Raw genomic sequence first — 12,227 nt, 5'->3', positions numbered from 1 at the left:
GGCATGTTATTTAACTAGGGAGACTGATGCGTGGCATATTATGAATTGGATGGAGCAGGGGCGGTTGATGAATTGTTGCCTAGGGCGCCCGTAAACCTTGCACCGGCCCTGCGTATAATATATATCGGTCAGTGTGTACCCAGCATTATTCAGGCCCTATATGTTTACACTAGAGAACACATATTTATACTTAGCCTAGCTTTGCTTGTGTATGTTGTGATAATTATATATTTTTTATTGGGACATTGTGATGTTGTGCTTGCAAATATAATTTTCAATTAACATGTTTTAGAATGATGGCTGGCCCTGGGTTATTGTAGTTGCGAGCACATGGTAATTACTAAATGTGTGTTGGACTGTTCAGTTCATATTTTGGATAATAAGACATTTTGTTTTCCTTCCAGTAAACGATCTGCAATGAATACTGAGATTATTGTTGCTTGCTATCAACATCTGGCAGATTTACTCAGAAAATTAGAATGTAAGTATCTGCAGTATATACAGTACAATGAAACTTTACTTTACACTTTGTAAAGATATATGACAGCATTTCTTAGTGTTGTCTCTTATTATTTATCTCTTAAGGTCTTCTTGTGAACAACGAAAGATTAGATCATGAAAAAGAACAAGTGTTACCATTTCTGCTACAGACTCTAAAAGAACTACAGGTAAACCATACAAGACCGCACAAGAGGCCTGATTTAGAGGTGGACACTGTGTCGGTGCCGCATGGCCGATGTAAGACTGCGCGAGGGTCCGAGTTGCAGTGCGAATGCCTCCCGATGGTTACTGCATAACGAATTTGGACGCAATGGCTGTCATTTCTGTGGGTGTCCTTGGGAGGTTACAGGGGGGAGGCTAGCCAGACACGGGTGGGTCGCTGACAGCGGCTTACAAGACGCCATGTTCAGTATGAGATTAAACAAAGTCACTGCTTTGCTATTTAAAGTAATGTTGGTGTTCCCAGGCTTGACCATAAAGTGTTATTTGAAAGGTCTTTTAAAAAATATTACGAGACCTGAAATAATAATAATGGTGGTAGAGAGACCATGATTAGTAGTACTCACATTAATATAGGTGCAATGTATATTTGCGAAGTAGGAGCATAGCTGAGAAGGGAACTTCCCATAGGGGTCCCCACTCCAGTGAAAGCTGCTCGGGGCAGTAATTGCAGTAATAAGCTGTGTACCCTGTGTAATATCACTCTAGCACATGTATTCTGTCAATTTAAGTTAAATGATCAGAAAATATAATGCAATCTCCTCTATGGACTAATAACAATGATTCAAAGGAGATAAAAGTCAGATCCTGGGAGCTATAAATAAATAAAGCAGTGCCAAAGGAGCTATCACTTAATGTCAGACAGTGCCTTACCACAGCATTCTGGCGCTGATTCAGAGCCAGACGCTCTGACAGAGCGCTCGCTCTGAATCAGGGCCGTCCTTCTGAATTTTTAGAGCGACCTCCTGGCCGCTCGTATAGCTGTGGGTGACCACCCACAGCTATAGCGAGCGGCCAGGAAGATGGTCGCGACAGTCAAGACCATCGCGACCATCGGGCTTGCGACGAGACCCTTGTCATGACGTCTCTCCCATCATGCAGAGCGGGCCCGCCCAGGGGACAGAGGAGCGGACACCCGAGCGGGGATTAAGGTAAGTGGAGTTTTTTATTAATTTTTTACGTGTGTGATTGGCTAGGATTACTGCTGGAGGGGAGAGCACTACTGGGGGCACTGCTGGGGGGAGGCTACTATTGGGGACACCGCACGACTACTACTGGGGGCACTGCAGTGGGGGAGATCACTACTGGGGGCACTGCTGGGGGGAGGCTACTACTGGGGGCACTGCTGGAAGGGAGATCAGTACTGGGGGCAACGCTGGGGGGGGACCACTACTGGGGGCACTGCTGGGGGGATCACTACTGGGGGCATTGCTGGGGGGGATCACTACTGGGGGCTCTGCTGGGGGGAGGCTACTACTGGGGGCACGATTACTATGGGGCATTGCTGGGGGAGGCTACTACTGTGGGCATGACTACTGCAGGGAGGAGGCTAAGCACTGCTGGGGGGAGGCTACTAATGGGGGCACTGTGGGGGGAGGCTACTATTGGGGCCACTATTACTACTGGGGGCATTGCTGGGGGGGAGGCTACTACTGGGGGCACTGCTGGGGAGGCTACTACTGGGGGGAGGCTACTATTAGGGGCACTATTTCTACTGGTGGCATTGTTTGGGGGAGGCTACTACTGGGGGCACAACTTCTACTGGGGGCACTGCTGGGGAGGCTACTACTGGGGGAACTGCACAGGGGGGGACTAGTTCTGGGGGCACTATATAAGGGGCACTGAACAGGGGGGACTACTACTGGGGGTGTTATATAAGGGGAACTGCATAGGGGGACCACTACCTGGGGCAATGCGTAGGTGGGACTACTACTGGGGGGCATTATATTAGGGGCACTGCATAGGGGGACTACTACTGGGGGCATTATATAATGGGCACTGCATAGGGGGACCATTACTGGGAGCACTGCATAGGGGGCCACTACTGGGGGCACTGTATAAGGGCTTGTGTAGCTATCCGAGGGTGGGGGGGTGCAAGGCTGAAGAAATGCCTAGGGTGGGAAGAAACCTTGTACCGGCCCCGCATGCTGTGGCATTTAGCGGTCAGAGCAGGGGCGTGCTTGGGCTGCGTTCCATGTCGGCCCCGTCGGTGGATGCAGATTTCCTGGCCTTGCAAGCTGCCAGCCTGAGTAAGCTGAACCTTACTCAGACTGGCAGGTGCTGCCATCATCAAGACGATGGTCGCAATGGTTATCTGAGGCAACGTCTACAGACGCTACTCTCATTGCCTGATTCACTACGGAATGCAACTGCGATTACGCATGCAGTTCAACTGTGATAGTATGCTAATTCATTGCGATTGCTATGCTGCCGCTGCACTACTCAAGGATGCCCACTTTACCTTACACACATCCGTAATGTTTAGCAAGACTCTGAAACCATCGGTACAATAGAGTACCATCACAGCCTCATGCACACTTGCACAAGCTTTGACCTTACTCAGAAATTGCTAACTTCAGCGCACGCTATCATGCCTCAGGCTGTGTATGGTTTAGCGGTGGATAATTTATGCGCGCCCATGCAATGGCGTTCAAACGCCCTGGCACACCTGCGTTTCTCCAACCACCCCTCTGTCACCAACCACAAATGGTAGTTCCTATTAATCACTCTGCAATGGGTGTGCGTAGTCACTGCGATCGCAGTCCCGTTCACAATGGCTAGTTCGCGCACGTGCAATGCGATGCATGCACCGTACGCAACAATCGGCCAATTGCATGCGTATTAGCAACTGCGTTCCTTGCTGCATCAGGCCCTCAGATCGCTATTGCTGTCAGGATGCGTCTGCTTCCTATAGACACCTCCTATAAACTGGATGATATGCCATACTTGCCTACCTTTATATTTCTGTTCCCGGGAGATGCCCGGGTAAGACAAGCAGGAGGGTGGCGACGGGGGGCTGGGCCTGACAATCTGCGTCATTAAGCCCTGCCCCCATGTGGCAAAGTGCCGTGATTGGATCAAATTTAAATAGGGTGGGGCCAAATGACACAAATCATGAAGAATTGTGTCATTAAGCCCCGCCCCCTGCACGGAGACCTGCGATCGCTGTGGAAATTCTCCCCATTCTGCCCACTTTACTAGGATGTGGGCAGAACGCAGGAGAAGTGCCTACCCCTCCGGGGGGGGGAGTTACCTGGAAAATCGGGAGCCTCCCGCGAATTCCTGGGAGGGTAGGCATGTATGCGGTATGCACAGCCGCTTCCTTGCCCAAGGTGCTCTTCAAATACTGTAGGTTACCTGGGGCGAGATGCACTAACTGTGCAAAACTTACTGCCACACACCGCATTTGTTCTGATCGCATATGCACTAATATATGTGATCAGTACAGCAGAGGACAGCTCTTCCGATAAGAGCTACCCTTTGCGATGTCCGCTGCGCCCTGGACTTCCGGGTTTATGACCCGGGAGTCCATCTGCGCATGCGCAGAGTGACGCAGAGTGACGCAGTGGCCGCGGGGCATGCTGGGGGGGATTCGATCTGATCCCTCATAGCAGCGCGATGTGGTAGAAGCCCATAGGTTTCTATAGGGTAACGCCAGCAAAAGCTGGCATTACCCACCGTATCAGAGCCCGGCGGCCAGGACAATAGTGTATACGGAAAATGCAGTAAAAACCCGGAAACTGTGTTTTTACCGCATTTTCCGTTTAGTGCATCTCGCCCCTAAAGTCACATAAATGTAATCATGCACTGTAAGTGTTATCAATAACTGCAGTGTTCTACCTCTGATCACCTCATACTTCTTGTTTCAATAGTGTCATTATTTTTAATTTTTTTCTTAAATAATAGGATTGTAAAATAACCAGTGACAAAAGCAGGGAAGAAGTACAACAACTCCTGAATGAACACACTGACTTGAGAGAAAACTATAACAAGAGAGTTAATCAGGTACATAGAATAAAATATGTAAGCAATTAATTTTTGTACATAAATAGATTGTATGACAAAGAGCTCAAATTATAACATTCTATGTTGTACTACAGGTATGATGGTACTCATGACTTTGATATTCTGGCTAATCGTTTTGCATGGAAAAATAAATGTATTCATGTAAATAGGAAATTAATAATTGTGTATGCAAAATCTGCAAATCCATTTTTGGATTATTTATTACCAGTTATTTATATAGCGCACATATATTCTGCAGAGTCCCTGCCCCAGTGGAGCTTACAATCTATATTCCTTACCACATGCTCACACACATACACACTAGGGTTAATGTTTTGTTAGGAGCCAATTAACCTACCAGTATATTTGTGGATTGTGAGAGGAAACCAGAGTACCCCGAGTAAACCCATGCAAACACTGGGAGAATATACAAACTCCACACAGTTAGGGCCGTGGTGTAAATTGATCCCAGAACCTTAGTGCTATGAGGCAGTAATGCTAACCATTACACCATCCGTGTTGCCCAACCCCTTCTTGATTTAATATGCAACACATCCCCTTACAAATAGTGGAGATCCCATTGAATCTCATATAACCTGAAGTTGGATTGCTGGATTACCCTTTACAGCTTTAAATTTGCTACAATGACACAACTCTTTCCTATGGATGGCCATTGGTGGGTGAACATAAATGGTAAACTATTGACGATCTTGTCTCATCCCTGCGGTATTACGCAATAGTCAGCAGGCCAATCAGAGGTGGCATCGGAACTTTGAAAGTCACACCAGGGTGCAGAACTAGGGAGAAAGGAAAACATTTCGGGGATCTGTGACATCATAGTGGAGAACCATTGACTCTTCACCATTGATGGTAACACCATCACTCTCTGGTAGTTAACCATCAATGGTTGTTAACCAACGATGGTCAATAGTCATCTATACTCCCTCTTCTTCACTCCCCACATACAGTCTGATAATCTTAACACGCAGCAATTTTTTGATGACTGAACGATAACGATATCCCCATTTGTAGTTGGTAGTTAACGTTCATAGCTCGAACCTTCTGTCCAACTTGACGTTAATGTCAGGTTGAACATGTTCAGGGATGAGGGAGGGAGCCTGGCACTGAACAAAATCGTTCATGATTTCGTTCAGTGTTTCTGCTCAGCATCATTAACAACAATCAGCACACCCCGTTCATGGAGCAAATCGTCCCGTGTGTAGTTCTCATTTTCTGACTGGACTACAACAGCCTTCTCCTACAGTATCAGGTCTTCCTCTCATGCGATTCTCACCTGATTCTCTTGAGTTAATGGGTTTGCATATCAATATTATGTCTATTAGGTAGGAGAAAAATATTGCTCCTTATGATGTGAGTAGCTGAGAAGATCAGGTTGTTCTTTCATGATGTGGGGTAGCTGTCATTTTATTACTGATTCTATGAACAAATTAAAATTAAAAAAAATAATTTCTAATAAATTGCAAGTGAAGAGACAAAATCAAGTTTTGTATGGTTTTTCCAGCTGAAAGTAGAGGACTAATGCTACCAATAGTGGATGAATGGCACTTGTTTGCCCTCTATATGTAGGACATTCCAGAATTTGCGTTACCTTTACTGTATGACTTGTTCTGTCAGTGATGGTGAGATGCAATATGAAGCCAGATCTGACATTCTTGTTCTATAATAAGTAGAGATGAGCGGGTTCGGATCTCAGAGATCCGAACCCACCCAAATTTCGGGGATCCGGGGCGATCCGAGCGAAGCTCGAATCTCCCTGCCTGCCCCGGATCCCTCACCCAAGGCAAAACCTTGCGACCCCGCAGTCGGGTCGCGAGGTTTTGTATTGAGCGGGCTTAACGCTGATTGGCTGAGAGAGCCGTCTGTCACGGCTCTCAGCCAATCAGCGTTAAGCCCATTGAAAATGAACACTGAAGAAGATGATGGTGCCCGCCATACCCCACCGCCTGACCCCCACCAGCACCCCCCACTGCCGACACTGCCGGCACCCCCACTGGCAGCATCCCCTGCTGCCGACACCACTGCTGCTGGCACCCCTGCACGGCTGCCCCACGTACTGAGGACACCGTCAGCGATCCCCACACTGCTGACACTCCCACAATGAGGACACCACCAGCACTCCTGCACTGCCGACACTGTCAGCATCACATGCACTGAGGACACTGCTGGCACCCCCGCTCTGCCGGCACCCTGCATTGAGAACACCCCTGCACTGCCGACACAGTCAGCAAACTTGCACTGAGGACACCACTGGCACCCCCGCTCTGCCGACACCGCCGGTACCCTTCACTAAGAACACTGCCAGCACCGCAGCACTGCCATTTCATGTACTGAGGACACCGCCAGCAACCCCCGCACTGCCGACACAGGCAGCAAACCTGCACTAAAGACACTGCTGGCACCCCCGCACTGCCGACATCACCGGTACCCTTCACTGAGGACACTGCCATTCCATGTACTGAGGACACCGTCAGCAACCCCGCTCTGCCGACAATGCTGTCAGAGTAAGTGCACTATAGGTGTATCCAACCCACAATGTATAACACACTGTATCCGCGTTGGAAATTAGAAGCTGAACTGCCACATGTTAGTGCCGCCCACTGTGTCACTTCGCTTAGTCAGCCAGCTAGCTGGATGCAACCTTTTGGCCTTAACTAGATAAAGCAAATAATATTGTGAGGTGGTCAAAATTGATTGGAAATTACTGGAAATAAATGTTATTGAAGTTAATTACACTGTAGGAACAAAAACAGGCCCAAATTATGTGATTTTAGCTGTTTTTATGATTTTTTAAGAAAAAATCCAGATCCAAAACCAAAACACAAAAAAAAAACAAGGAGGTGAGGTTTTGGCAAAACCAATTCAGATGGGGGATCCAGATCCAAAACAAAAAAAAAAAACACGAGGGTAGGCGCACATGTCTAATAATAAGTTATCTGTGTAATTATTGTAAGTATTGTTTATCAGTGTATTAAATACTCTATTGAATTTATTTATGACTAGTAGTTTTGTTGATATACTGTTTGTCACACAGTCAGTATCTCAGGGCTGAATTCAACTGTTAAAATGCATTAAGGAAGTGAAAATATACAACTCTGTACATATCCTTTACCTGCCCTATACATACAGTATATATTATGTTAAGTGAATCTGTTATTAAGTGAATCTGTGTCAAGTAACTTCGGTCTGAACCAGGTACCTACATTTTGCAGCAACTATAAACACTTATAAATAGTTCCATTTTTGCCAACACACCTATAATCAGGCTAATCTGGAATAATTTGCATATAAAGGGGCATGAGGGTGTTCTGGGCTGACATATAAGGGCATGATGGGGCTCTGATGGCATATAAGGTACTTGTGGCACAGAAAGCATATAAAGGTGCATGTGCAAGTCTGAAATATAAAATAAATTTGTTGTAACTCTACTGTGGTTTTGACCGCTTCCCTTGCCATGCCCCCTGTCCTGGAACCTGAAAATGAAAAGGTGGTAACCCTAGTGGAGCAACCTATCTCATTTAACTGTCCTGCCACTATGTGTTGGTCTACCTCCTCTGCAAACTGCATCTCGTACTCTCCACTCTACTCACCAATTCTCTCTTTCCAACCAAGATTTCTCCTGTGCTGCCCCACTGATGTAGAACTCGCTCCCTCACCTCTCAGAATCTCTCCCAACATCCACACCTTCAACAAGCCCTTAAGACTCACCTCTTCATAAAATCATATCAGCAGTCCCCATAATTCATTATTCAGGTCTTTTAACCACCCATCTACTCTTTTCCCAGTTCACCCACCTTGTTACATGCTTCTTTGTTAGGCTTTAAGACCTCATAAGCTGAGTCCTCTTCCCTCCTTCGCTCCTCCTAGCACTATCCCTGCCACCAATGGATTTTGTTTCCCTTGTCTCCCACCATCTGTCCTTTGTCTCCCACTGTCTGTCCATCCACTTGATGGGCAACGCTACATTGAGTGCTGATATACTTCCTATTGCTCCCCACGTCATGATTTTCACTACTTGCTGTACTATTCACACTGAGTCGCTGTACTCCACACTTCACTTCCTCCATACTCCACCATGCCTTTGGTTGAATCTTTGCTTTTAATTGTTATCTTATGTTAGCTCATGTACTGATGTATAGTTGTTTTATTTATATATTTATATATTTTTATTGGTATTGTTGAAAATGTAAGAATATTAAAGTAATAAAATATGTACTATTTGCTCTAAACAGATTACTGCTGTCATTATTGAAGTGAAGCACCTAAGACAAGCCTATAATGGAATTGTAAGACGTTCCAAGGATCCAGATGACAGGAAGGCAATGCTATGGATAAGCAGAGTACAGGCAATTAAGGTTAAAATTCCTATAGCTTACTATATTTATTTATTAACCACATACTAATGTAATTTTTCAAACTGCATTTCATGTAAGCATACAGAGCTTTTCTGATTGAGAAAATCTACCTTTTCGTCCACATGGCGCATACATGGACTCATCCTCCATTCTGGTTTTAGGAGTCGGACTTGGGAATAATCATGGGTCTACAGTACATTTGTAGGGTTGCAGGTGTGACTGGGAATGCTCATGGAGTAAGACTTCAGAGTCCTCCTCTGGGTCGGCCCAGTTATTGATTGCTTGCCTACTTTCAGCTCCCTCTTTCCAGGAGGGAGCTGTCAGGCTTCCATGGTGGGGAGGTGTGTCACATCTGAAAGGGGGCATGATATGGGGGATGATGCTCCGGCATTGTGAACCAGGGGGCGGGGCCATGATGACTCGATTCAGCACGAATCTCGTCACCACCACCCCCTGTGGGGGATTGTATTGTTACTGTAGGGGGGGGGTGCGGACTGGTCGGCGGGTGCCGGGAGGCTTGCCTGCCTTTCCGGGAACCCAGAGTCGAGAGGGTAGGCAAGTATGCTTAAGTTTAATTTATATCCTAAAGTCGGGTAGTGCCCTTATTATACAGTATGTGTCACTAGCACTAGATTCCAGTGCTTTTGTTTATTACATTAGTAGAGCAGGGCCATGCTGAAGCAATACAAGAGAACAGGGGGTGTAATTATTAAGACCAGGATGTGGTGTGAGTTGGATACAAAAGATACAATTAATAAAAGGGTGATGGTGCATCATTTTGTGAGAATGTGGATATATTTTCAACCCCACAATGTTGTGCCACCCAAACCGAACTTTGCTCTGCTGGCTAGTTGACAATCAGCCTTCAGTTTTCCATGTATTACACCATAGATTAATCTGTGCTTCTGTTCTACCATGTTTAGACATTAACACATCAGACAAAATACAGTATATACCTGAGTAATAATACAAAATAAGACAATTGTACTGCTAGAATTATGTATCACCTAATAAACTCTGACAACCGCAGCCAGAGCTGCCATTAAGTGACCTAAGGCAGTCACCTAGAGAGCCAATGTTTAGTGGAGACCTAAAATCTGATTTGGAGTCTCTTGGATCTCTGGTGTGATTCAGAGCCGGACGCTCTGACAGAGCGCTCGCTCTGAATCAGGGCCGGCCTTGTTGTTTTTTTGAGCGGCCTCCTGGCCGCTCGCATAGCTGTGGGTGGCCACCCACAGCTATAGCGAGCGGCCAGGAAGATGGTCGCGATGGTCAAGACCGTTGCAACCACCGGGCTTGCGACGAGACCCTTGTGGTAGGGTCTCGTTGCCGCAAGCCCCAGAGAGATTTCGGCTCTCACAGAGTCACTCGTGATGTCAGTCAGGCCGGCCCCAAACGGAGGCGTTCACATGGGAATGCCTCCGTTTGGGAGCGTGCTGTCACTCAACATTCTCAGCAGCCCCCTTTGGTACGAGACCCGGAGCGACGGTTTGCCTGTCGCTAACCGGGTCTCAGCGTTGCGCACGACGGATCTGGCTCCGTCGTGCGCATGTGCACTGGGCCACCATTGACCCACTTGCGAGCCCATTACGCTCGCGAGCGGGTCTGTATCAGGCCCTCTGTTCACGGATGCAGACAGCAAGTATTTACATACAGCGCGTGGCAGAAATAAATTTATACATCTTTGCATATGTCTGACCGATTCTGTGTCAGACGCAACATCTGCCTTTCCATGAAATATTGCGTTTTGGGTTATGTACTAGGTGATGACAATATTATTGTATGCAACAACGCTGACTTGTGGGAGTGTCACAGGTGATTTTGGCTTATGTGTATGGGGAAGGGAAGACTTTTCCTGACGTATCTCTTGTACCTAACATGGGGCTAATGAAAGTGCAGATAATAGTGATGACAGCTGCGGTGGCCGGCATAACATCAAGGGCAGTGCCGGCTCCAGCTTGATTTGCTCCCTGTCAGTAGCTTGGCTGCCCCCAGCTCTCTCCCTGCACTGAATTGATTCCACTTGTACCCGTGCTTCATTCATTCTTGTTCCCAGGGGCCGGCACCACTGCACAGCTGCAGCAATTGAGGTGCCCAACATCCTGACCGCCCGCAGGACGGTAGAACAGTGGGGTACTGCCCAAAAAACAGGACTGTCCCTCTGAAATTGGGAATGGCTGGAAGGGGTGCGCCCTCTATGGGGTGGCGCCCCTGTTTGACCACACTGGTCGAACATGCCTTGAGCCGGGCCTGATCAAGGGGCGGCACTGGTTATCGCTAGTACAGACTCTAATCCCCAAATTAGTTGTTGGATTCTTACATTAGCATATTGTAGTACATCAGCCTTCTGCGGCTGCCTGCAGCTACAGCCACTGTGCTACCAACTCTGATTCAGCCCCTGAGTGCCATAAAGTCATTGATCCAGAGATCAATTTTCCCTGCTTATTCTCCACACTAGACATCAGCTGCATATACAGTATGAAAGAGTAGCAGCTGGCAACTTCTTTGTAGTGGAAGTGCTGGCTGCTGATCCTCCATGTCACTGATGGACAGAATGCGTGCTACTAGGCTATGATGTCCAAGAACTGCAAAGGATGCTGCTCCCCAACTTACCCACACAAGAGCCAAACATTTGTAAAATCTGCATTGCAATCATGCAAAAAATCAAGTTACTCAGAGGATCTAGTACAAATGTATTTAAATTCAACTATCCAATACAGTCGGAATTTTGAAGTTGGGGTATGGGGTATGTGTCACAAGCGGCATTGCTACGTGTCATGAAGGGCAGCGACCATTGCGACTGATGATCGTGATGGTGATCTATGGATGCTGCACTGAAATGGCAACTGCATGCAGGAGGAGTATATATCCTACAGACACCTCCTGCTGCATTTGCATGTTAGCTGGATGGTCCACATCTAAATCAGGCCCTTTATGCACAGCATATGAAATCCACCAATACAACTGTACATATATATGCTGGGTCACAGACCCATATATATGATTATTCTCTGAGTTAACCTTTTAACTGAATTGTAAGCAGAACCAGCAGAACGTTGTAAGCAGAACCAGTAGAACTTAGTGATGCTGCTGACCTTGACAGTGGACATTAAAGAAATCTCTTGCTCATATGGTGAGGAGCTCCTCTCATTAGCTTTGCAAAAGTGGTTCCATGTGAGGGGGAGGTCCTCCAACCAAAGTACCCACCCATTTCTTCATGTGCAGTGGTGGCACGGATGTGCTTGCCACCGCGTCGGCGATCTGTCCTTCATCATGGATACCAATGGGTGCCCTGGTAGTGAAGTACATGTCGCCTGGGTCCTCACACTCCTCATTAATCTGGTTTTA

At 47.0% G+C, this 12,227-nt stretch overlaps 1 protein-coding gene across 1 annotated transcript in view; it reads left to right on the top strand.

Annotated features, from left to right (window-relative positions):
- LOC148505450 (uncharacterized) overlaps positions 1 to 12,227 on the top strand; it is a 103,342-nt gene that overhangs the window by 78,476 nt on the left and 12,639 nt on the right. The window contains exons 12-15 of the mRNA XM_088448267.1: positions 405 to 481; positions 586 to 668; positions 4,408 to 4,506; positions 8,757 to 8,879. Coding sequence (XP_088304393.1) covers positions 405 to 481; positions 586 to 668; positions 4,408 to 4,506; positions 8,757 to 8,879 — 382 coding nt within the window. The remainder of the gene's footprint in view (positions 1 to 404; positions 482 to 585; positions 669 to 4,407; positions 4,507 to 8,756; positions 8,880 to 12,227) is intronic.

This window comes from Taudactylus pleione, unplaced genomic scaffold (assembly GCF_031769625.1).
Source record: "Taudactylus pleione unplaced genomic scaffold, aTauple2 ptg000454l, whole genome shotgun sequence".
Classification (NCBI taxonomy): Eukaryota; Metazoa; Chordata; class Amphibia; order Anura; family Myobatrachidae; genus Taudactylus; species Taudactylus pleione.
The sequence above is the reverse complement of the archived record's forward strand: the minus strand, read 5'-3'. Positions and strand labels throughout refer to the sequence as shown.